The sequence below is a fragment of the Etheostoma cragini genome, chromosome 12, assembly GCF_013103735.1.
Source record: "Etheostoma cragini isolate CJK2018 chromosome 12, CSU_Ecrag_1.0, whole genome shotgun sequence".
NCBI lineage: Eukaryota > Metazoa > Chordata > Actinopteri > Perciformes > Percidae > Etheostoma > Etheostoma cragini.
Window position 1 is genome coordinate 13,734,732 of NC_048418.1, and position 27,803 is coordinate 13,762,534.

Here is a 27,803-nt window from a genome sequence, read left to right on the forward strand (position 1 = left end):
GCTCCAGAACAAATACTCAAGCATTTACACAAGTGGGCCTTATTGCTGCTGTAATAAGTGATTTTCCCCATTACGGGATGAACAAAGTATTATCTAATTTAATCTCTAATCTAATGTCAAGAATGACAAAGACAAGAATGAACTTTTAAATCTGAGCTTTGACATATTTAGTGGGATATGGAGTGAACTATTTCCGTGTGCTTATAATACTTTCTATATTGTACGTTTTTGCTACACTACATTTATCTGACAGCTGGAGATACTCTGCAGATTCACAGAAAACATATAATGGGCTTATAAAATATGATGCATTTTGTTAGACATTACATTTTCCAACTATATTAACAAGTTAAAATGAGCTCTACCTGAACTAAGAGTAAACGTATTCTCTCACAAGGGTCCTTTCCCTGCATGACAAGTACTTTTGCTTTTGATACTTAAAGTGAATTTTGATTAAATAGCTGCTCAAAAAAGGTTTCAAATGCAGGATTTGTACTGTTATGGAGCCTTTTTGACTTTGTATTATTGCCATGTTTGCTTAAGTAAATGACCTTCTAACTTTTTTCTAACACAGCTTTATTGTATGTCGAGGTTTCATAGTCCAAATTGTCTAGATTTGTAAGTTTTGCTCCAGACATTGCATTTTAAAATAATACACTCATATGCCCCATATACGTACCTGTGGTGATTTGATCAGTCAAGAATACTTCATTTGCCAGAAAAGGCTCCATGTTTGGTGGATTTTTGGTTAAAGATTGTCTGTTGAAGTTAAATATCAGTCTGGTCTTGCCTTTTTTCGAGGCACACCGATCACTTCTCCTAAACCGTGAGTTCATCCGCAGTTCAAATTGAAGACGGCAAATGTATCCGCAAATATAACTGTAGGCAATTTTTCAAGAACTGAAGACGAAACCTTCAATCACTTTGCATGATATCATATTAAGAGCATAAATCAATTGGCAAACTATCAATCATTCTGGCAAGTAATCTGAACGCTTCGGCACGCCAGCTATTGAAAAATATTTACTCTTCCTACATATTTGATTGCATAATATTTGAAGATTACCAAAATGTTTAGTTATTGTCACAGAAAAGATTCCCTAACATGCAAACCTTGTTCACTCACTTATATTAGATTGAGTAAATTGTAATAGATAGAGGTACATGATTGGAAAATACATACATTAACATATTATATACAATAAGCTTGAAACAGTAGATTATTTCACCAATAAATGTAACTAAAACTAAGGTTGATACTGCCGTTTTAATGTATTATTTCAAAAAAGACTAGATGATTGAATGAAAGTAACTCCCTAAAACGTCTTTACCGGCATGACAACAATATCTTCTAGAAGCAGCAGGTTTGTTGGTACTGACCTCTTGATTTGTCAATCATATCCACTGACTGTTTGCCAGCTGAGAATGTTTTTAGTCAGGGACAACCCTACTTAACTCTTGTGTAAACACCTTTCAGTGGCTCAGCTACCACCTGACATCTTTTGTGTCCACACACACCTTGATTTTTGGCATGTAAAGAGAGAGGTACAGTATCGGAAATTGGGAAGGGTCCAGGTTTTTTCAGCTACACCTGGGGAGCGCTCCTTCCAGGATTCGGGATGAAGTCTATTCATTACCAATCTCAAACAATATGCAGCCCGTTCACCGCAGATCACAAACAGTCACAGATGGGCCAAGTGGCTTCACGGAGCCAAGTTTCTACTTACTGTGTGTAAACAAAATAGCGCCTCAAATTAGAGATTAAAGTGAGCAAACTTGATGATTTACAGTTGCGTGTTTCACAGGATACTGGATCTCTCATCAACAGATCCCCTGTTATTCGGCTTTTGCATAATGATATCCGAAAATGAGGGAACTTGACAGGCTGACTTGCTGCATTGTGGAAGGCTATTTTAAAGCCAAAGTTTGACATTTTGGAAAATGTGTTCATTGAGTATAGGTCTACAGCCAGCAGCCAGTTACCTTATACTCATTTGATTAATCTGTACAAAAACAAAAAAGTGTATAAAGTTCAACTTGGGGTTTTAGACAGGAATTTATGTGTAAGACAATTTCTTGGCAAGGCGCAGTGATTTCCTGAAGTTTTTTTTCACAGTAGGTTGTATGTACAGATTAGACAAACAAGATAAACCATGTTAAATTAGTGAGCTGGTAAGCAGAAATTGTTACAGAGCCTGGCTAGCAATTTTTTATGCTTAGATAAGCTCAGCTGCTGGCTAAAGTGTCATATTTATCCGACAAATATAAGAGTGTTATCAATCTTCTCTTATAACAGTCAGCAAGAAAGAGATTAAGTGCATTTCCCAAAATGAAAAACGATTCCCTCATTTGTCACCATGTCATGAATGAAGAGGTCAGGGCTAATTTCTGAGAAGCAAACACGAGCACCTGAAGGCCTAAAATCATTGTGTGCGTTTGCATGTGCAGCCTTGTGTCATGTCACAGCCTGTTTTCATTAACCATTTGTACAAATAGCTCCAAAAAGTAATTCACTGTCGTATGTACTGCACATATTTATTGCTATACGCACCACGTTGACTGCTGCTGTATGGGACCTATGAGACCGCTCTGGTCCATGCAGGGAGGAGGTTGAGGTGGTTGGTTGGGTAATAGAACACAGGGCTTTCAAGCAGGAAAGCGGAGTTCTCCCAGGGATAATACATGACTTTCACCCAAGAAACGCGTGTTTGTGTCCCAAGAGTACTACTTAAGGGCCCCTCAACTTGTCGTTTTTGTGCCTGAACTTAACTGTCATCGTTGCATGATGGTCTTTTTGACTTAGCTAAACTCAACTGCAACATCATCTGAAAGAACCGGCACCTCATGGTGACCGGTACCTGGCTCTCAGTACTTTTTTCTCAGCTTAATTTTACTGTAAACGCCGCTAAACTTAATACATGTGACCAGTTGCATAATTTCGTAGGATTTTATGTGAATTGGTGCGCAAACATTTTCAAATTATATAATTTGAACCAGTTCATGAGAATATGTTGTTCCTGTGTTATGTGAGGGACTGTTTCTTTACCTCCTGGTCTCTGCAACTGCTCAAAGCCAGAAATAGTCCTGCACATTACCCAGAGTGAAATGTCAAATTTGCGTTTTTACACTTTACACTTTTACACAAACAAGATATATCTTTAGCTTTATACATATCTTTAGCTGTACACACTGTCTCACGCAACTCATGGAAACAACACTTTATAACTCTTGACTGACATGTAGGAGGCTCTTCACCACTGGCACTTTACTTCTTTAAACATATTATTTTACATTTTTATCGTAGGTCTAATGGGAAGCGTCTATGGACAGGATGGGGGGGGCTATATGTGTTTATATGTGTTTTTGATTTAATGACTGTCCCGCTATAAATGCTGTCTGTTTTTGTTTTGTAATGAGCACACTGCACCAAATTCCTAGCAACTTAGTTCCATGGCAATGAACTATTGAATCTTGACTCTTTTAGAGATGCTGATAGGCGTAATTTGTTTTATTCAAACAGAGCCGGCTATTTCACACTAATTACTTTCTTTGTGCTATGCTAAGCTAAGATAATTGACGTCTGGCTGTGGCTTTAAAGCAAATATTTCCCAAAATGTCAAGCTATTGCTTTAAAATTTTCAAAAAATACCGCTTTTACACAAAAGATGACAGATATGTACTATATGTATAAAAGGATTCAAAGCAGTCACCGCTTATAACTAACCCAGACTTATGAATTTGTTGTTTGCATGATTTCACTAAATGTTAATCTCATGCTCAATATAATTCACACAGGTGATCCCTGAAAGCACAGGAATGCACTTTTTTAACATTATAAGCTTGTCTGTCAATCCTAAAGGGCAGTTATTCAAAAGCCTACAGGCCCCCAGTAAGGGCCATGCTTCTTAATAACACCTGGTTTTAAGAAGATCAGCGGGAGGGTTTGTCAGTACATGACAAGAATGGACACTAATCCCAAGCACTACCCACTGGTCCTGCATGTCTCTTGAGTGGGATAATTGATTCCCACACCCTTCTTAAAACACACTCGCCCCCTCTTCTTAGACCCAGCAACCAAGAAAACAGAGCTTGTTTCATTCTGGTGTCGAGGGAACATGGCCATGAGGACAAAAGCGTGTTTTTTTCAAACAGGGCTCCTATGAGGGTTGAACTCAGGGCTGTCATAAGTGTTGTAGGTGGTAGCAGAAATTTGTTTGGTAATGGACACTAATCTCTGTAAGCAGTCTGGATATTTCCCCCTGCCTGCTGTTGGAGATACCTCCTCTACCTCTCTTTTAGAAGCTAATATGCATATATAACTGACCAAAGTGCATTTTAGATATTATACTATGGATCTTTCTGAAAATAGTCGTATCACATATTCATGAGAAAGTCGCCCCTTAATTAACGGTGTAGAAGAAGTCAACTTTGTTTCAGCTCCAAGTGTGACTAGAATACTCAGTTCAGATTAGAGTCTTGGCCTGTAGTATTGCATTTCTTTTGCAATTACAATGATGTTCCTCTGGGCATTGAGGTTAGTCTGCACCAGCTATTCAAATGAGATGGAATGTGCTATAGCACTTTGATGGACTTTGAGTTATTTCCTTGAAAAGAAATCCTGAAGAAAATCTCCCAAAATGCATTTAAAACATTTTAATGTACCATATGTTTGACAAACACTGTGTGCAAAGCATCTGCTGCACGTCCATATATATTAGGCAAATAAAGAGATCTAGAAATATGTAGGTAAATAATATAATGCAAGACAGATTGTATCTCGTTCAAAATTATGCAACATGCTGAGTTAACATAAAATATGGTATTGTATTCTACATGAAAAAGTCATTTTGAATAAAGAGCAAAAATAAATAAATTCCACCTCCCTCTCCTCAGTCTGATGTATTAGCCTTGGTCTGACCTTGTCTGTCTTGATATCACATCCCTGGAGAGGAATGTAAATCATATCCGTCCAATCCCAACCCAGTTACCACCAAACTCCTTGTTCTCACCACCCCTACTCCGCTGCAGGGCCACATGATCTTTTCCATTTACCAGACATAATTTGTGGCTTAGGTTTGGAGGCTGACGGTGCGTCTGCGCCACTCTGCTGTTTCAAGGTGCACCATTTGTAGCAGTTCTCAGGATTCAGGAAAGCCTGTCCTTAGGGGCTGGAGAGGTAGCTGTTGTCTTTAAAATTCTCAGTAAAAGCGCAGACACCTCCTATGTTGGCTTGATTGCATTCCTAAGAGAAAAAAAATCTGATATTGCTAATGAACACATTTTAGTGAAGTTTAAAGAGAACAAGAACCAAAATAATGTCCACAATTCTCAACTAAAAAGTAACTAAATTAAGAAAAGATAGCACTTGAAGGTGTCATTAGAGCTTAGATGATACAAGAATTGTTGTTTCTGGCATTTACCTTCTGGGCAGAAACCAGTAGCTGCAGTATAAAGAAAGAGTACCTTGCTATCAAAAACATTATAGAGGAACTTAATCCCGGTGCTTCATTTGTAGCATGTAACATTTGGTCCATGCACATTTTCTAGTGACATGTTATGACACACTTGAGCCAAATTGTGTGTGAGCATGTGGCGGCTTGTCCATTCTTGAAAGTGTTAAGTAGGCACATCTAAGCCACTGCTGCTGCTGTGTAACTGTGGGACGAAACAAGAAAAACCTAAAATGAAAGGTTAAATGGGTGGTTGTATTAAACATGATCTTCCAAAAGTGATCCCTTTAATTTAGTTTGGTGTGACATTAGAGAAATTTTCTTTCTGCAGGCATCTTTTGGTTTATTTTATTAACTCGTCCCGTAGGCGACCAACAGCTTTGCTCCTTTAAGGATCTTTTACATTTCCTGTCCTGCAGAGTCTGAGGTTTTCACTGTCTGAGTTTGTTGTTTTAGATTAGTATGTTGCAGCTTTGCCAGTCATCCAGGTTTAGCTCATCTCACGGGAGAAAGCATCTACAATGACACAACACGTCTCAACAGTAGAGGTAGTGACATGTGGAGAGTTGGAGCCAGGAAAGTACAGGTTGCTGTGTGAAGACAGACGACATGGTAGACATATACTGTAGTAAATGGGTCATGCTCTTGACCAGCAGGTGGTGTTGATGGAATGGTATGATCTGCTTTACTTAGCGTTAATGAAACAAGACAGGGTCCAGCTGAACAGCTGCAGTCTGTGCAGCCTCCTTCTTAGCTGATTGCAACCTTGGATGACCCAGAGCAAAGTGTCACTGTGTGGAAAAGACCAGAGACGAAGAAGAGACTGGATTAAGGTGGAGACATCCTTTCTCTCTCTCTCTCTCTCTCTCTCTCCCTCGCTCTCTCTCTCTCTCTCTCTCTCTCTCTCTCTCTCTCTCTCTCTCTCCCTCTCTCTCTCATCAGTTGATAAAAAAACACTGCTCCCCGATATGACACACAGGGCTGTTCCTATAATTAAAGCCGTGTTGTCTCTTCTTGTTTTCTGGCCTGAGCTTCATCCTGCTTGCTTAATGTGTGACCTCAGCATTAACGCAACTATCTGACTCCCTTTAAGGAAAAACCTTGTGACCTACAACACTTCAGTTGTAGACTAAGTGAGACTTTACAGGCTACAGATGTTGACAGACTGAATGGTTTTGCTTTTGGATCTTTTCTTCAGCTTTTGATAGAGTTGCACAATTGATTTTAACCAAAGGTCTTAAGTTCTGGTTAGGTATATTGGATTCCTACTTTAGATCAAAAGGACATTTTGTGTGTGGCTATGGGGGACTATAAATCCTCAGTTACACTCATGGAGTACCACAGGGATCAGTCCTCGGTACTTTACTCTTCTTAAGGCTCCTAAAAGCTTTTTGGCCGTAGCCTACGTAAGTGTTCTTAAGTTTATACTTGCGTGCGTTGGTGTGTGTGTGTCAATCTCTGCAGGGCCGGCATGTGTGCGTGGGTGGGTGGGTGGGAGGGGCGGGTGATGAAGAGAGGGAAAGAGTGACAGCGATTAACTTCAGCGCAAGTACCGACTCAATAGGAATAATGAATGAAACAAACTGTCTTCCCTGTGCTTTCTGACCACTGTCAGAAATCTATAGCAGGAAAAAAAAAAACTCTCCCTGATTTCATTTTGTTTATGGAGAAGGAGAACCAGGAAATGAGTAGGGGGAAATGCTACAATACCAAGCCACAGCCAAGTGACGTGCTTCACCGTGGCATGTAGTTTGAGATGTGCATATAAGGCTAACTACCTAAAAATGTAGCCACAGCGTGGATTTTACACAGAATTTTAAATCAAGCTTTATTCTACATGCTAGCTGTTGGTCAAATATTTCCAAAGCATATTTGTATGCAGATCATTGTAATTCTACCCCTCTTTTGATTTATATTATTTCATAACTTCTTTCAGTTAATCTCTGATAACTGGCAAATTATCAAAAGTTGCAGAAAGCTCAAGGTCACATTTCATAACAGGCATGACATTAATGATCATGTGTGCAATCTTGCATCCTGCTTTTCCAAAATTACATATTTGTATCTGCAAAGCACTGTAATTTAAATTTTTGTCTTAATTGGATTACTGCAACTCTCTATACATCAATCTATCAAAGCTTCTTAAAATGGTGAGGGAAGAGGGTTATCAAACCCATCTTTACTGGGTGGAGATCTGGTGACATCATACTCATTAAAACCATTTTGCCAACCATCCGTAGTTGAACTGATGTCTGTTTATCCTCATGATACTGTAACACACATTACAGGACATGTGTAGGTGTATTCTGAGCTCATAAGCAACTAATCTGACCTCAGGGACTATGAAGATCGTTTATATTGGATTCGACTCCCATGACTTTTCTTATCAGAAGCTGTTTTACACCCTGTATTACCAAGAGGCGAGCAAGCGAGATAGGGACGTCAACACTTGTGGTAATGCCCATCCTGAAGATAAAGTCAAAGCAGAGGCAGACACTTTGCTTTGGTTCCCATGTCTGGAGAACAACAAAGGAGTACAGGGGAAAGTGATGAGTTGTTTCCAGGTGTGAGTTTGTGGGGTGTGTAACTTACTGAGGCAGTCAACTCCCCTCTCTTTTGTTTGGAAGGGTTGTATTTCAAAGACAATTAAGAATTACGTCCTGTCGGCCTGTTTTATTCAGCTTTTCTCTGTCTCTTACTGAAAATCTACGTTTGTTTTTGATGAACATCTACAAAAAAATGGCATTTAGCAGCAGAGCAGATTAGATTGGATAATGCATTCTGAGGGATAACAATTTAGGTACTCACAAAGGGTCACTTATAAATTTCCATTGCCCTCCATTGTAGACAGAATACTAGCTAGATCTATTGCATCTGGGTTTTTTTTAACAAGGGCGGCAGTTTTCAGATTACATTGTGTGCTTACATAATTGCAAAAGGGTTCTCCAATGTTTTTGTAGTTAGTTTTTTCTTTTAATGATATCAGATTAGTAAACAGAATGTGCCTTTGGAACATTGGATGAATGGTTGCTGATAATGGGCAGTGTAGAGATTGCATTAAATATCAGCCACCCACTCTGATCAGCTGGTATTCTGTACTTATTCTGTATTTTGACAGGTAGTGTCCAGTATATTTACCAAGTGTGCCTTTTATTGCGTTTTTCCTATTTTAAAGTTCAGCATTGACAATAAACCTTGTAATTCCATTACAATGCTGACATCTAGTGGTGCTGTCACATTTGTACACAACAAAGATCTTAAATTGTTGCTGTGGTTAAATTAAAATTGTCTTTGTATGTTGCCTCTTATTAAGACACTTGCATGCACAAATGAGCATTAACAGCTTTGTGGCACCTCAGGAAAATATTCATGGAAAAGTCAGTGAAGTAATGAAAATACGATTAATTCAATATTTGTGTATTTGATGATGTAGGTGTAGCTGTGTTATGTCAAACAGAGGGAGTCTGACTGAGGCCTGTGATGCAGAGCAATGACAAGACTCACATGTTGGACATGACTCGCTCCTTAAGGCACTTTGCTAAATTACATCATCGCAGTGAGGTCAACATGGGCGCAAGTAGGTGCCATGATGTCCTTCTGTTTGCTCTGGGGAAAACCTGAATGGATGGACTGCAGAGACAACATGGTGACAAATGTGTGGATGGAGATTAATTAAACATAAATCAGTATTTTACTGACTACATTCATTTGCAAAAGTGTATTCACTGTGTGACCACTTTATATAAAACAAAAACTTGATTGATTTTATTGCATGCAGAAGTTAAACATGTTTTACACACCTTTTAGCACTTATTAAATCTCTTGTTGTACTAAATGATCTACAGTCAGTAGCCATATGCTGAACAGGCATCACATTTTTCACATGCATTTAACACCCTTGCTGCCTTGGCCTCAGTGCCAGTGCTGACAGCTACTGGGGAGAAAAAAGCTCAGTTCATAGCTGTTCTATAACTTCCAGATTTCCCCCTTTGCAGCTGCCCAAACTCTCTCTCTCTGGCTCCTCTGTGCGACACTCCAGTTATTAACTCTATGTATGGAAATGATGCCTTACATTTAGGCTGAGTAAAAGTAGGAATACCACAATGTAAAAACAATACTCCATTACCAGTAAAAGTATTGGATTCAAAATGAAATTAAAAGTGGTATTACCTAAATTAAAGTAAATCAAAAGTACTCATTATGCATAATGTCGGAGTTGTATTTTTTGAATATTACCACCTACTATATAAGATTATCATTTTTATGATTATGATTATTATTATTTGTATTGAGAGAATTGCACAATAGATCAAACAGTACATTTTCCTCCAGTTTCCTTTTTTGTAAACAGGAACAAGATTACCCTCACTCATCGTGTGGGCAACTCTTTCAGACTTTCAAAAAACAACAAAAAGACATCAGCTGAAAACATGCTAGAGAGAGTTCTCCTTTACACAGGAGAGTAAGTTTGTCTAACACTGTGACGGCAGGGAGATCATGAAAAAAACAAATTCACTTTTAACAAAGTGACAAATGTGTAGATACCTAAAAAACTACAAGGAAGGTTACATCATCTACACAGATTATCAAAACTGTCATATATCTTATCTATACATCGTAATGAGACATGAGACCACTCAAACTCCATTGTCTAAATGTTGAAACAAGTGCAGAAGGGGGGGGGGGGAGATGGTTCTTAGAAATAGGGCCCAGAACCAACAACAATGTTATCTTATAGTGACAACAAAATGGATTGAAAATTTTGAGAGTGGACAATAAAACAGGATTGGATATAAATCCAGAGTGCGACAAAACTGTGCCTCAAGTAGACACCAGAGGGTACCTGGTCGATGGAGCCAAAATAATATCTTTTTATGTATTGGATGGCCAATGGTAATGGATAAAACTTGGAAGGCCTAATCCACCCACCTCACAATCTCTTTGGAGAATGACCTTTTAACCCTTGGAACCTTAATCTCCCAAATAAACGAGGTGATTGATTGGCTGACCAATTTAAAAAATGACTTGGGTATAAAGACTGGCAGGCATTGGAATAAATAAAGAAATCTGGGATGTATTGTCATCTGTACTGACTGTACTTTCTCTCCCATGGTTAGTGAGAAACTGCTGTATGGGATTATTATTACGTATGTATAAACCTTTGAGCAGCATTTTAATAGTGTATCTGATTTTGAGAGTTATTTTAAGGCATAATGTGACCTTTGTGTTATCTGCAACAATGCATTATATTTTATATGGTGATCATAGGTTTTTCATGGAAAATCTGCAAAGTAACAAGTAATTATTGCTGTCAAATAAATGTGATAAAAAATATATATTCCTATGAAATACCTTTAACATACTTGAATATCTGTACTTAGTTACAGTCCACCACTGGATGATACAGCAGTCATATAGGTGGCGTCTTATGTGTCTTGACATGAGAGTTAAAACTTCAGTTGGTTTGTCTTTTTGTCTTTGCCAGGGTTGCAGTGTGTAACAATCTCCACTAGATGGCGCTGCCATCTCTAGGCTTCTGGGCGTGTGCACCATGTTTTGTCTCCTCCAAGCGAGTCATTGAAGTTAGGCATGTAAACACTTATTAGAAACTAGACAATGACAACAATAACAGGTTCGACTGAAACGTTTGACTAAATGTTGCATAAATATGAAGATATCCAAATTAGCTCTAACGGGTGAAGTTAACAAAACTCAAAAGCTCACAGAACAGAATCCAAGCAGATAAACCACAATATGTGAATAAATCGAAACATTTAATGTGGTTCTGTTTTGATATCAGAAAATTGGTTACCGTTGTTTGAACCTACACATATAAAGTCTTCCGTTGGGCTGATTGGTAACTGTCTGACAGAAACATAAGTTAAGAATGCATGTCCTTCTGCATGCTTCTGCTGACTGTGTTAAACAGCAATATGATAAAGCAAAAGCCACTGCATTCATTAATATGCACATTTAATTTCACTGCACAATAACAGTTTTGTTTTTTTGTTGCTATTATTGGCTGCCTTGGGGTAACATTTTTCATACACACCAAGCCATAAACGTGCACAAAATCTTATTAAAACCTAATTTGATTGTATGTAATTAAATGCACTTTTATTATTATTATTATTATTATTATTAGTAGTAGTAGTAGTAGTAGTAGTAGTAGTAGTAGTAGTTGTTGTTGTATTTGTACTATTAGCCTGTTATGTGGTATACTAAACAACAACACGTGTTGACTCAAAATGATTACAATAACAGTGAAAGTGTTCAGAAATTGTCTCATACAGTCACTGGTGTTGCACAACTAGGACGAATAGGTTTTTTCGTGTTATCTTCGTGCATGCATCAGTTCCTGTAAATGGAGATGCCTCCCATTAGATCACCTATCAACAGCCACTTGACATTGAGAAAGAGAAACAGACGACTGCCATTTAAACTCACTGGTGCGGCCAGTTCGATCGAATATTTTCGTTGGAATAAACAGACTGGCAGCTCATCATCCAGCCAGCTTTTAAGTCAGGCTCTTCAAGCTGTGAACAGTTATAAACAGTGCAGGAAGCAATACCACGTGGGGAAAAAAACGTTTCCTTCCTTAAGTAATGCTCAAAATATGCCCTTTTACCTGAACCTGGCTGCGTTAGGATTTTTGCCATTTTATAATCTCAGCATATTTTAAAAGAGCAAACAGTATAGTGACAGATGGCCAACTATTTTAGTTTTTATTTCATATATTTAAGAATAAATAAATACATGTAATAGATGGCTAAATAAGTAAGGATTTCTTCAGAAAAATCCGATTGCAATTTATCAATTATCACGTTTTATTCAGTTCATCGTGAATCCATCAGTCCGTAGGAATAAAACATCTCAATTTCTAATTTTATGGCAAGCAGGTACCAAAATGAGGACGGGAGCCCTTAATAATGGTCTCAAGCAATTCACACATATTTATTTCTGCATTTTAGAAGCTTCAAGCCAGGGAGTGAAATCCGGACAGGTTGTTATAGCTACGCAATCCACAGGGGTTCCGATGTCTATTTAAAACCCCTCAGACCCTCCCTCTCTCCTTTAAACAACATTATATATCACACACACTGCATGCTAATGCGACCAATTCTCAATGAGCACTAAAACACATCTTAAAATTAGCTCGTTGTCTGAGTTCAAACTGCCTGGCTAGGCAACAGAGGAAACATATCATCAGAATCCCCCCTTTGGCAATACCTGCTGATTGGGTCCTAAAAAAAAAAAAAAAAAAAAAAAAAGCAAGCAGCTTTTAACTTTTAATATTTGGCTCCCGAGTTCTGCCACGAGTAGGCTAGTCGCGAAAGATAGATTATCCCTCAGTGTTTTTGGAGGATAGAAATTAAAATCCATCCGTGCAGATTCGTTTTTTTTTAATCTTAGTAAAATCGCAGTGAGCGTGTGAGCGCGCATGTAGGCTTTCTGAGAAGTTTTAGCGAAACTTTAAGGATGATATACCTTGGATGTTTCCTGTTGCTCTGTGGGCTTACGCATGTCATGGCAAGTTATCCCATCTGGTGGTAAGTTTTATTTTCATTAGGCCATGTGCCGGAACGAATCTTTTGAAACGTTGTGAAGTGTCGGATGATCCGCTTGTGTGTCAGTGTGAGCGCTTATGATTCTGATTTCATTTCTCGCAACAGCGGAACATTGAGCTGCACTGATGGTAAAGTTGTTTTGAGCAATGAGTTGCAAAGGATGGCTTGATCACCAGACGAGAAGAAAAGTAATGACGCTTTTAAATAGAAAAATATTGCAGAAAACGGACCTGTTGAAAACAAGCGAACCGGCATATTCACTCAGAATTGTTTATTTATTTAATTTATTTATTTTTGTATGGTCACAGATTTTTGCAATATTAATGACGCAATTTCACGGAGCAATTTTCGTTTTCATAGTGCAGCAGGTGCAAAGTTTGGGGTGTGCGCGCGCGTGTATGTGCGTCCGTGCGCTTGTGTGTGTCCACTCATATAGGGCCAAAATGGCACAGAACAAATATGAAATCTTGCCCTGGGTTTGACCTTAATGTCTGGGACAATCTGATAAAACAAGTTGTATGCATATTTAATTTATTGCATGTACGGCAATGTCATGAGGTTAATCAGTACATTATTGGAAATATGATCATTTCTTTTCTTGTCGGTCTTGGTGTCCTCTTTTTCTTTTAATGAAACATAACCGTGGGCTTAATAATCAAATTCACAGTTTGCAGTGTGATAGCAACCTTTTCCTTAATGGATGTCATGGATGTCTCAGTACAACGCTGTTTTCTCCATCAGTTTATTCCCTTTCCGAAAGTCCTCAAAAATCCAAAAGAGATGCTTTTGAACACAAAAGGAAGCACATAGTCACTGCAAAACATGCACTAATGAGAATGTAAATCAATTATAAAGCAACCTATAATTCTTTATATTTAAGAAACTGACAAACATCAATAATTGAGACTATTTTTTCACATAGTATTTTTTTATAAATGTATTGTCTCATTTTTAGGATCTGGTGTTTGGTTTCACAGTGTTCATGCTTGATCCATCAGCGACACACATCAATCACGAACGTCTTGTTAGCACTAAACTAACAACTAATGTGTGTTTTATATTTAAACAAAATCTGTCTGTATTTTTTTTTTTGCTAAGTTATTGGGTGTTGCCACTACTTCCCTTAATGTAGCTAATGGTGATGAGAAACTAATTACACGCACAGCTGGAAGGAAATCCTGATATCACAGTGGGTGGGGGGAAAAAACTGACCCATATCAGGAAAGTTCTGTTTCTAAAAGTTAGTTCATACAGTCGCACAGGACGCTCTACCAAATTGATGTTCGGTAAGATTTTGTGTTTTATCATGATATCTGATATGTTTTGCACCTTCTTTGTTGACGTCTGTGTGTGTGTGAGCCACGTTATAGCTCTGCTGATGACACAAATGCACACTGGCCTTGAATTTCAATCTCCATAAGAGCTTCTTTTTTACATTTATTTTTTTGTGGAGCATGTTACAAATGACACAATGGAAGGTAGGTTTCCATTCAGTCATAAAAAAACTCCAGCAAGTCTAGCTTATGTGTTTTTGGTTTGATTTTGGAAGATGGGTCAGGTCTTTGATTAAAGACAGAAGCAAAAGAGTGGCAAGTAGACATTACGGCAGCAAATTTGCTATATCACTCCTACCAATACAAACAATCTGCAGAAGTAACACATGAAGTCACCTTGAGTTGAATATATTCTTGACGTTATACTGATGGGGGGTTCTTGCAGGACTACTGATGTGTTTTTTGTTTCACAGCAACTCATCCCATGTTAAGTAGCGGGGTTCCTTTTGGATTGCGCTCAATACTGCTGCATTGTCTCTCCGTTTTCAAACAGCATGTCAGCTACCATGAGCTTTCACTTATGTGAAAAGCAACCGGTGATGTTTTGCTGACAGACTCTGCTTCAAGTGGCCATCGGAGCTGCATCACGTTCAACTTCTGTGCCACAGTAGTCTCTGGGGATAGGGATATGCACTAACACAGGTTCTTGACTGTCTCTACTCGACCTGCCATGACATAGCCTAGCTGCACCCGCCACCCCACCGCCCCCTTTCCGAGTCCACCCCACCTTAGAAGATAAATACCTGGAGGAGAAAGCTCGCCGCACATTCCTTTTCCCAAACATATTCTCTTGATGTCAAAGTCGGCTCCAAGGCCCCAGGGCCCACAAGTAAAGTGCTAATTCTAAGGTACCCTGCTTGGGCTTGCTGAAATATGCATTAAACCTATGCTGGATGCAGTTAGATGAGAGTGGGAAAGTCGGTACTGAGACAAAAATTGAATGTGACATATACTTATATATTTATTTGTAAGTCCGTTTATAATAAAGTGTTCATTTGACAACAGGAATTTTAATAGCATTAAGGAATCCTCTTGTATGAACGCTTACACTTGCCCTTTCTTTGCAGGGCATCAGGTGTGAGGTAGATAATTGGATTTTTCTGGTGAAATAAAAAAAAGCAATGGCAAAAGCATTCAATAGATGCTTAAAATCAGTCAGTATTTAAGTTCAAATGTTTGTTAGGCCTATCAAACAGTTCTGGTCTTTGTGCAACAGCTCCTTAAAACTAAAATCATAAATCATCCTTGGTGAAATAAGCCCTGCCTACACTTTTAGGCCATTTCCTAACACAGTGAGAGGTGGCATGGATTACTCGGCCCCATTGAGACAGACGCAGAGACGCTCATGAGTGGAGCAACTGAAGCACATTGATTCATGGTGGTTTTATGTGGCAGGGTTTAGGAATGTTACCTTGCAGAAATGCACCCCAAAAGACCCTCACAGGTGTAGTCCTGATGAGGAGTTAGGCTCATTACAGACTCTTGATCAAAGAGGAAACTTGTACATGACTGTACATCACTAATACAAAAATATTGTCAATGATGAAGTTTATGAAAGCGCCACAGAAAACCTCAGAGACACCACATGTATTCCCTGTAGAGCAAAAAGAAGCAGAGGAGGTTCAAGACCAGACTGACAGGGGACTACTATCTTTAAAATGAATTTGCACGCCTGCAGCTCTTGTTTTCACCTCCTTCAGTCCTACTAAACACCTCACAACGAGGAACCTCTGATGGATTGTTGTACACGGTTTTCTGAGAGTTTCATCTCTGTTTGTTGTGCATGTCAGAGGCAAACAAAAAGTCTGCACCAGTTTGAGATGTCTACTCAGGTTTCTGCAGGGAAAGATGTGCTTCAGGGTGTACGGACTGACAAAGGCCAAAGAGAGGTCAGTGTGTAAACAGAGTGCCCTTGTTTACTGATGGATGTTGCAAACAAACTGTAGGCAAATGTGATTTCCTCTGGACTCAACTGGCCATTGCTCACTTACTGGATGTCTCATTTATGATTAACTAGAGTGGTCTAGTCTGTTGAAATTAGGCGAGAAATTGTGTTCGAACCAGTGTGACACATAACTTTGACATTTGCTCAAGGAAACTAACATGGGTTTACTCAACAGGTCAGTGTATGGCTTACACACACCTAGACAAAAGACAACATTAAAGTGTAATATTAAAAATTAAATTAAATTAGCCTTTTAAATTCAACTTATAATTGAGTTATTCAAGGTCAACATGTTTTGCTGCCATCATGGTCAGGCAGGGGTCAGTTGGCTGAGGAGATCTTTTCTTGGGCTGTGCGTTTTTAAAGAAAGCAGCCTGAGGCCAATGTCGGGACTTTTGGTAATCTTGATGTGATCAGCGATTAGTCCTTGAACAACAGTGAACGGGTCAACAGACAGCGAGCTAACTGAGCGGCAAAAGACTACACAACTGCTCTGGCTTTGCCTATGTGCAACAGTTATAGTAACTGGTATCAACCCTCTATCACTGAGGGGAGGATCAGCAAATTACTGCTGCCAGTGTTCACTCTTTAATAGACAGTTGAAGTGACATGTAGACTGAATTTCCAACAAGCTTGTCAGAGATAATAGGAACTGTGCTATTAAATTATGAAGTACTTAAAATATTGATTTTGCTGATGTTTCAATAAAAACTGAGCAGCTCAGGTCAGCGGGTCATGCACAACACATATATCTTTTTAATAAAGAGCGTTAAAAATCAAGCTAATTATCCATCTTTAGTATGAGCCAATGAGGCTTTATGTGATGTCGAAATTCAAATAAATGGTCATGTAAAACCACAGTTCCGCAAAATTGATTAAATTACATACGATGCAATGATACAATGGATATCCCATTTCTATGATTACTACTTTTCTAAAAGTCCTAATTGAGAGGACACAGAAAATAAAGACAGAAAGACATAGAGAAAGCAACAAAGAACTAGACAGAGAGATGTAATCAGTGAACCAAGTTTGCACTTGTTGTATCCCAGAATATCTTCCTCAAAGGAAAAGAAGGGGGTTGGGTTCTGTGTTACACTTAATACACTCTCTGAAGTTTCAATGTAGGGTTTGCACTCTTATTACCCTAAGCCAAAGGCCTGTTAAGTGTGCGGACAGTTAATAACAAGGTGTAGTTTTCCAAGTTTTCAGCTTAAGGTCTATGAAGACCTCGAGATGCATTGTGGACTTTCATCTTACACAGCAACACTGGCTGCTTCTCGGTAGCAGGGCTACAATTTCAATACACACAAAGGCCAGGTGTCTGCAGAGAGGGTAGTTGAAGGGATAAAGAATGGAGGCCTAATGGTGGCATCTAATACAGCAAATAAACACTCACAATCAATCTCAGACATGGAATTACACTGCACCTGCAGAGGGAAATTAGTCTGCCACTTAAGAAACCTTTTATACGTCACACACAATCATACAGTACAATGTGATGAAGTTCAGTCTCCAGAATCCTAAACATTAGGAGCAGTGGACAGCCACATAGAGCCCAGGTAACATCTTGGGGTTCAATGTCTAGTTCAAGGACCCTTCAACACGCAGACAGGAGGAGTCAGGGATTGATCCGCCAATCTTGTGGTTGCAGATTGACCAACTCTACCTCTGTGGTGTTAAATGAATAGAAAAATACAGACAGACAAACTGCAATCATGAAAATGCACTGACAATGTGACTTTCTCTCTCTTTGAAGGTCACTAGCAGTGGGCCACCAGTACTCATCACTGGGCACTCAACCCATCCTCTGTGGCAGCATCCCGGGTCTGGTGCCTAAGCAGCTGCGTTTCTGCCGGAACTACGTGGAAATCATGCCCAGTGTGGCCGAGGGGGTGAAGATTGGCATCCAGGAGTGCCAGCACCAGTTCCGAGGCCGACGCTGGAACTGCACCACTGTCAATGACAATCTGGCCATTTTTGGGCCAGTGTTAGATAAAGGTAATTTTACACAACAAACACATCTATGTGGACTTAATAACATGTGCAGTGTGCTTTCTTTAACATCATCATAGTTGACATATGCAGCAGTTTTTCATGCAGAAAAACTCAGACGCGGGTAGCCGATATTTGCGTTTCAACTCCCCCGAAAGGTTACTGGCGTTTTAATTTGGCACCATCCGCGTGGTTTACTTGGCTCATTTGTGATAAACAGACGTCAAAGCTGTCAACCAAATTTACCTTTTTCAAACCAGCTTTTGAAAGATGATTTACAAAAGTTGTACTTGCCCAGTTATCAAAGTAAGTGGCTGTCAAGAATCTACATAACCAGGAAAAATATGACACAGATAACCAAAATATGGATATTCAACAGAAAAACCACAACAAATGAAAAGGCCAAGTTTTATCATGCAAGATCTAGTTTTGTGAAGATAGTCTAAGGAAAATAGAACGCTTTGAGTGACTGCATGTAACGTTTCACCAAAAATACTTTAACTTTGGTGATGCAGTCTGACCCTACCAGCCTCAAATTATGTTTCTAAGTCTCTAGTTAAGTTCTTAGAAGTTCTTAGTTCTTTAAACCACCTGCAAAAAGACTTCACTGAAAAAAATGAAAGATACTTATTGTCTCACTATGCTGATTAACTCTTCCATTAACAATTCTATATTCTCTCCGTCTTATATTTGCATTGGAAGAGCTGCACTCCCTGTGTGCATCATTCATTATGCTCATTCAAACCCTTGTTTAAATAGTCTGTAGACTGAACAAGCTCTGAGCAGCCTTTATGCATGAACTAATGTACACAATAGAGACGAGTGAGTTCTGTCTTGTTGGAGTTTTCTTCAGGAGGGAATCCCCTGTGATTGTTCTTCTGTACAATCCTCTGAAGTGCCTTGCACAACACTGCAAACTGAGTTGTGGAGTATTTCAAAATGCATTTTTCCATAAGATTCTGCAATGATGTGTTAAGACTTAAAATTCTGTGTCAATTTTGGTCTACATATGGGCTCAGGCTGCAGAAATCCCCACTGTGCTGGCAGGTAGATTTTTACCTCCAAGCAGAGCCAGCCCGACTGTTTCCACCTGAAAATGTCCAAGAATGGTGTGGACCAAATATGGTTTCCCAAGATGCTCTTTTCTGGGTTTTCTTTTTTCCCTCTGTGCCACGTCTTACTAACTCTAAAATGAGTTACAGGCTCCGAAATTAATAATGAGCACTAAACATAGGGAGGGTTGAGGATCTAAACCTGTCACATAGTTTACAGAAGATCGATGGAAACACATACGGTTGTAGGTTACGTAGGGCAATTGCTTTTAATAAACTCCTGAGCCAGTTAATAGAGGAGGCTTGAACTCAAGTAGGTGGCTAACGATGGGGTTCTCAATCCGAGCGCTATTGTGGTGCAAAATGCCACCACAGCTCTCCCATTGCCTTCCCTCCCAGGCCTAAAGCTACTGGGCTTTAGTAAATCATTTTGATTGGATTAAGGTCACTGAGGCCCTTAATAATGTGAGAGGTCAAAGTGTCTGGATTAAGTGCCTTTGTCAGAGGCCAATGAAAGTGACTTGGGCTCACAGGCCTTTGATAGGGCTTAGTAGGAGAGGGCTTCCATTTCATTGGATTTGATTGATGCTGGGGTTTGTCTGTGCAACAGGGCCATTGTCCTCACTGGTGTCTGTTTGTCTGTGAATCAGACTGTTGTGTGTCGGTTTCCTCCTGTCTTTTTGGGAGCCAAAGCTGAAAGGAAGAGTAGGCGCCTTTATAGGCTTCAGGGGCTTCCTGTCAGTTAGTCCATGACTGCCCATGTCCTCCTCACCTTCACCGAGGACATTAAAAGTTTGTTTTACAGAGGTGGATTAAAAACTGCATAAGTTCTAGAAGAATGAAAGACAACTACCATTAAAGAGTGAAGGCATTGTGTGAATTGAGTTGAGACTACAGTTTAATACAATGGAAAACCTTTTTTAGTTTCTACTTGTGGAAAAATGCTTTGGTCACTTACGCAACCTGCTTTCAAATATGTATGCATAAACATGCTTATACAAATTGGGACCATACATTGGCTTGACCACACAAAAACACTCATCTATCTAAATACAGACTGTCACGCATACTCAACCTCATGCACCAAAACATAGAAGAGTTAAGTTTCTCCTGCCTTTAAAATACTTACATACTTTTTCTATGTGCATGTTCTCTCTCCCCTTCACATGGCCTGATTGTCTCTCAATGTTTTTCTCTCACTCCACACCCCAAATCACAAGCCCTACCTCTAGGCTATGTCTGCGTCAGCAATCATTAATTTACATTAACTAAAGTGTCAAAACATGCACTGCTGGAATCTGCCTTTGATGAAAGGTAAGACAGAGCTGTGCAGGTGTACTTAGTCTGCAGAACTCATTCCAGAGCCATTTCTGCATTCTTTGTATTTACAGAACACCTACCAACTATATGGGTATGATCAGGCTCCAGTTTATGAGTCATATGATAAAATGAGTAAGGGCAGCTTTGATACAAAAAGCAGACAGTCACAATTGTGCAGGTGTCACCACCCCACACAGGTGTAGACATGCATCACCAGTATTCTACTGGAAACCATTAAATGCACGTAAGGTTTACAGGACACTCCTATTACGCAACATATAAAGTTTTGGAATGCATTGCAAAGTTCAATACTGACTTATCTAACCATTCCCTGTAGGTACCTCTGCCTCTACAAAGTCTGTATACCAGGAAATCCACCTAAACCTAAATCATTAAGTCTCAACTAAACTAACTGGAAAAAGGTCAGGGGATGTAGGTTACGACCTGTGACCTGAGGATGAGAAGGTGTAACTATTTAGGATGAGCTAAGAGGTCCATGCTTCTCATGAGACGTATGTCTCTCCATGCTGGGGGAGGGAAACTAGAACACCAGTATATCATTAACTCTAGGCAAGAAAGAAAGAAGGGGTGTGGTAAATGGAGTTGATGGGGGGACCTTAGCCCCACTCCCTGCTGGGCACTGCTCAGAGCACAATATCTTTGCAACCATGAGATTAAGCAGAAGAAAAAGTGCTTTTCCCAATTCACACGCCCTTTAGATTGTTTTATTAAACCATTTGAATAGGGATTTCCCCGTCTGCCGACAAGCAGGGTTCAGCCAATGCATAGTTCTCTGTTGCTATGACTTAACTTGGTCCCCACTAATCACTGGCCAGGGCAAATTTCATATAAAATATCTGGGGCCATTGTGGGACTAACACAGCGTGACAGTGGCAGCACAATAGGGGATTCAACCCCCCAGCAGGTTGTAGGGACCACTTGGCCTGCCAGGGTCTGGCAAAGTTTGGTGGAGGAGCATTGTCTGAGTAAGAGGGTCCTAAAATACCATAAATTGGTCGTGAAATCAAGTAAAGCAGAGCAACTAATGTAAGAGCTGGTCTTTCCAGATAAAGGAAATGTTATTACAGGTGTATATACTTTAGCCCCTGTCATGTGAAACACCAAGTATAATACATAGAAATTGTCAATAATATTTCAAAATTTGAACATTTATATAACTTTTGTTGACTTTTTGATACATTGTAAATGTATCAAATTTACATTGAAGCATTTACAGTGTAAATGCTTCAACCTCACACCAGGGTAAAATATTCCTTGGTAATCAAAATCAGAATCAGAAAAAGATTTATTGCCAAGTAAGTAAGTAAGACTTGGAAAGAATTTTGCTTTGGAGATGGTGCATACGTGAACATTAACACTTAAAAAGGAACTAAACAAGACATTTTAAAGAAACGATAACATAAATAAACAAATATGTATAACTGCTTAACAATGGGAAAAGAAGGCTGTATTGTTTTGTGCAAGATTCACAGAGATGCTGAGGGATGTGCAAAAGTTTAGTATACATTGTGCAGTGGACAGGTTATATTCTAGACTGGCTCCGCTCTCCTAAGAACTTCCGCTCAATTTTCATTTTCCTTCAGTACTCCGTCTGGGTTTGCGGTATATTCGCAGGTTTTCTCCGGCCAAATATTTGGCGGTCCAATCAGCGAACAGAGGGAGTGGCTGAGAACGATGACATTGAGGTTTGGTAACCTTCAGTTAGTTCCGTACAAACGGTGGTGGAGAAAGATGCGTGCGGAGAAAGATGATGTTTGCTGAGTTATGTTCGTGGCCATGATTTTAAGGCCCTCCTTCCCACGGGGTTTGGGAAATGTTTGATTTTTCAGCTCACTCCAACAATGGTGAAGGAGTTGGCTAAGGCTAACATTAGCGATGCTAAGCCAATATCACAACCAAACGTCTGTGATCCAGAGTGGCTCTGGGCAGATCCAGTAGTGTTAAACTTCAACAGAGTACCCACCTTCAAGGAAATTACACTTGTCAATGGTGAATGGTCAGGGTAGTTATAGTCCAGGATGGTTGTTAATGTAACATGTAGTGAATAAGGGTGGAGGTTAAGAGGGATCCGGGCCTTGTTAATGAGGTTGACTGCTAAGGGGAAGAAACTGTTTTTGTGGCATGAGGTTTTGGTCCTGATAGACCGCAGGCTCCTGCCAGAGAGGAGTGTGTCAAAAAGTTTGTGTCGGGGGAGGGAGGGATCGTCCACAACTTTTTCTGCCCGCCTCGGGGTCCTGGAGAGGTTCAGGTCCTGGAGAGATGGCACATTGCAGCCAATTACTTTCTCAGCAAAACAGATAATATGCTGCAGTCTTGGTGGGGGCAACAGCGTACCAAATGGTGATGGAGGAGGAGAGGATGGACGCAATGATAGCAGAGTAGAAGTACCACATCATTGCCTTTGGCAGGTTAAACTTAAGGTTAAAAACTAAATCCTCTGCTGTGCCTTTTTAAAGAGGGAGCTGTATTTCTTTGAAAATCAAGTCACTTTATTAGAGTGTGGTGGCCCTGAGAGACACATTTTATTAGTTTTTCTCCTTAGCTGTTCCACCCACACAAACACACACACACACACAGACATAATACATTTTCCCCGGTCCTTCTCTTTTGTCAATTTTAACTCAAGATAATCCTCTTTTCCTCTCCCATTTGAACTCCTCCACCTCTTTATGCTCCAAAGCATTATAGCCAGTCACCCATAAGGCCACGTTTTCAAACAAGTTACCCAGCGGTTTAAGGTCAACATATCTTCCCACTTTTTATAATTAACGACAAACGTTTTGTGAAGCACTAAATTAAATTATGTTTCTTTGCTGATGATACAGTATTCCTTCTCATCCTTATTTTACATGAATGCAATTCATTTTATAGATATCTTGACATTTTAGATGAATGTGGGATGAACACCGCATGCATTAATTTGAACTCACTTTTAGCTCAAAAAAATTTAAAACATGAAGCCTTTACTTTGTAGGTTCAAGAGAATATATGGGGATATATAATTAATCACTTTAGACATCTTACAGCCCTTTGCCATCTTGATTGCAAAGAAAATGATACAATATCCAAGTGAAATCTGTGGTGGATGCAGTAAGTGTGACTCCAGGAAGGAGAGCAGAGGTTCAGATGTATCGTGAACATTAATAACCTTGTGTGTATACAACAGCAATATGAAGTGGGTGGTGAGGATGTCAGCATGCCTCTTTCTCTTGCGTCATTGTTTCAAATGCCCTTTAGTCCTTAAACTGGTTGGAACCTGCCGTAAGGGAGGAGTTTCTACTCCCTTTAGCTTTATACTCCTCCCTTCTTTCGTTTCTTTCTTTCCCTGTCATTCTTCTTCTTTAGACAGAAGCATGGACTGCCTCTTTATCTATGTATCACACACACATGCACACACACAATCCCAAGTGTCCCTATTGATCTTTGACCCTCTCTGTCGATTTCTTCACTCTTTTTTGGTTTGTTTATTTTTATATGGTGTTTTTACTTTATTTATCTTGTTCTCTCTGTATCTTTTCTTGTGATTGTGCAATACCATACACTTACATATACTCAAGTCAAAAGTCCGTAATGAATTCTGTTAAATTCTAACATAAAATAATAAGTCTTCTTCCCTTCTATAACTGAAAAAAATGTTGTTCGGTATTGCTTTTCTGGACACTACAGTCTCATCTTATTGTTGTGTCGATGATTTGTTTCTTAACCTTTTAAAAGCTTAATTGAGTCTCTTAATTATAGGCCTGTCAGGCCTGTCTCTTCCTCTCATCTCTCTGGAAGATCCTGATCCCTCTGAGTCATCAGTTAGCTATGTCAGACAGAGGCACTGAGGCCTTGCTGGCTTTATTCAGAGACAGGACGATTGATGTCTGAGCTGAATGAACAAACACTCTGGTAGACCTTGGTAGATGCAACCGAAACACATGAAGTCAACAAAAGTAATGGACTCTAAAGTATGTATAGTTTATTTGTTGTTATTGGCTTGGATTGAGAATAAATTGCTTATGCAACCATACAAGACCAAAAACAAGGAGTTATCCATATAATCAGGTGGTGACCTACATTCTCTAGCAATTATAGGACAACTTTTCTATTTAATCCTGAAAATAATCATTAGGAATTTATTTCTTACTCTGCAGGATGTTGCCTACGAGTGTTTTTCCAATGATCCATGTCTCACAGATTTCTGAACTTCTCTTTGCAGCCACTCGAGAGTCAGCATTTGTCCATGCTATTGCGTCGGCGGGAGTTGCATTTGCAGTGACTCGAGCCTGCGCTGAGGGTTCAGCAACCATCTGTGGATGTGACACACGCCACAAGCCCCCCCCTGGTGAGGGATGGAAGTGGGGTGGCTGCAGTGAGGATGTGAAGTTTGGGAGCATGGTGTCCCGGGAGTTTGCTGATGCGCGAGAGAATCGCCCTGATGCACGTTCAGCCATGAACCGCCAAAACAATGAGGCAGGAAGAATGGTGAGAAAAAGAAGCTCTTTTTGCGGATTGTGTTGTAGCAGTTTTTCTACTTTCAGATGTGTGATTAACACGTCAATTTTGTTATCTTTAGTCCCTTGATGACAACATGTTCCTGAAGTGTAAGTGCCATGGACTTTCAGGCAGCTGTGAGGTCAAGACATGCTGGTGGTCTCAGCCTGACTTCCGAGTTATTGGCGACTACATGAAGGATAAGTATGACAGCGCATCAGAGATGGTGGTGGAGAAACATAAGGAGTCGCGTGGATGGGTGGAGACTCTGAGACCCAAGTACAACTACTTCAAACCCCCCACAGAGCGCGACCTGGTTTACTATGAAAGCTCACCCAATTTCTGTGACCCCAATCCAGAGACCGGCTCCTTTGGTACCCGCGATCGCATCTGCAATCTGACATCCCATGGCATAGACGGGTGTGACCTCCTCTGCTGCGGCAGAGGCCACAACACCAGGACTGAGAAGAGAAAGGAGAAGTGTCACTGTATTTTCCACTGGTGCTGCTACGTCAGCTGTCAGGAGTGTGTGAGGGTCTACGACGTGCACACCTGCAAATAAGGACGTCTGGTTCTCATCTTTTCTCACCAAAATGACTTCAGTAGGCAGAGGAACAAATACAGCAACTAATCTAAAAGACATGAGAGGATGAAGAGCTGTCTGATTGGTCCTTGGACTCCAGTGGCAAACGTAGCAGATTTGTGTTTTGTGCCAAAAAGAGCCAGTCTCTGCCTAATCAACTGAATGGGTTCCGTAGATGTTGACATCACAAAGCGTCTTCATATTAACAGTGATGATGCTGATGATGACAACCATGTTTATATCTCTAGCGATAACGAAAGCGTTTTCATGTACTGACGTAGGAAAGGAGAACTGTCGGCCAATTGACAAACACCATATTGGTGATTTTTTTTCTGTGTTCCAAATAGTTACATATGTTGAGAATAGTACAGCACCGCCAATGCTTTTGCCAATGCGGGGCAAACAATGAAAGTGTCACATTTTCTTCAATGTTTAATCATTACTTGTTTTTGCCACACAAAAGTGACATTTGTGAGCAAGTTACACGATCAGACACTCAACAGCATGCATTATTCTCAACATTATAAGTGTCTGAAAACTAACATTATCGTTGTGTGAATGAGGTTTTTTTATAGGGTTTTTATGTTACTGATGTCTGGGTAAGAATGCACTTGCACCTGAGTGAATGTAGTTATTGTGCTGTAATGTGTTTACATATTCTTAAATTCTTAAGCTAACAACTTAATATCTGCTTTCAATTACTAATTTTTTCTCGAGAGAAAACATGAGCCACAACGACTGAACATCGGCAAAACAAGAATATACAGTCTGCACATTGTCGTGAAACACCTAAAAACCACTGGAAGCTTTTTTTAAATTAACAATGCTTTGAACAACATCGATAGTTACGACCAAAGACAAGTAAAGAAAAAAAAACTGTAAGTCTGAGGTGGTCAGAGAGCTGTAAATGAATCTGAAAGGTCAGCACTTGTGTCCTATTGAGAAATATGAAGCATGTTCTCCTTGTTTTTATCAGTATTAGCAATGACTCGTGTGAATGGGCGTGGGGAAAACTGTTATTTATAAAAGGGATATCTCCACTATATTTTTGTTTTATTTACACACGTCTATTATTCTTTTATTTTGATATTTGATGAAATAGAGGTCAACTCTGTACTCCCTGATGAAATAAAACAAATGGCAAAAAAACGCAAACTAAGCTGTATAATCTAAGCTCTGTAAAATGCAGTTTACATTGCAGATGTGGTATGATGATGACCAAAACCTGTGCCATGAGATTATTATCAGCTGTGGCTTTTTTTTCCCCCGAACTAAAAAACATGCAGCATCGCTGAAACTACTATTACATCCCTTATTTTAACGCTGCTAAGTAAAAGATAATATTTGTGTGTGTGTGTGTGTGTGTGTGTGTGGGTGCGTGCGTGCGTGCACGTGTGTGTGTGTGTTTGTGCGTGCATGTGTGTGTATGTGTCTAGGTCCTCAACCTATGTCTTTGTCTATTTGTGTTATATGTATATTCTTGCATGTATTTGATTCTTTCTGTGAAAGAAATCTATTGTAGTTTGGAAAAAAATGTGAAGTTTTGACTAATTATTGCATACAGTAATTTCCATTTTAACCAAATAGACAAAAATAGAGTTTATGTTATTTTAGTTGCCTATGGTTTTGTAGTCATGCCAAACATCAGGGCACAATGATGATAATGTTGCTGTCCCTTATTTTGAGAAAAAAATACAACACAGTATTTATTTATTTGGAAAGTGTAAAACTACTGAAACAAAATGCTTATGAAAAAGTGTGCGTGCCATTTCACCAATAGCCATGACTGTAAAGACATGTTTAAAGTCGCTGATGAAATATTGTTTACAGCCAATGTAATGCTGCATCTCAGGCATGTATAGTTCTCAGACATTTTTATCAAAGTTGCCCGCCCATGATTAATTTTTATCCTGACGGAAAATAGTGATGAGAGCCAACAAGTTTCACATTTTAAGTCATCTTTTTATGAACTACACAGCAACCATGATCAGTACAATATCTGTTATCTTGCGATTATTACTGTACACTTCATATGTGATTTATTGCTTGTGCGGACAAT

General features: G+C 39.5%; 1 protein-coding gene across 1 annotated transcript; it reads left to right on the forward strand.

Annotated features, from left to right (window-relative positions):
- Positions 1-12,569: 12,569 nt before the first annotated feature.
- wnt3a (wingless-type MMTV integration site family, member 3A) lies at positions 12,570-27,793 on the forward strand. The gene is made up of 4 exons (XM_034888804.1): positions 12,570-13,000; positions 18,057-18,298; positions 24,887-25,152; positions 25,244-27,793. The coding sequence occupies exons 1-4, from the start codon at positions 12,930-12,932 to the stop codon at positions 25,721-25,723; spliced, it is 1,059 nt and encodes a 352-aa protein (XP_034744695.1). The 5' UTR covers positions 12,570-12,929; the 3' UTR covers positions 25,724-27,793.
- The last annotated feature ends 10 nt before the right edge of the window (positions 27,794-27,803 follow it).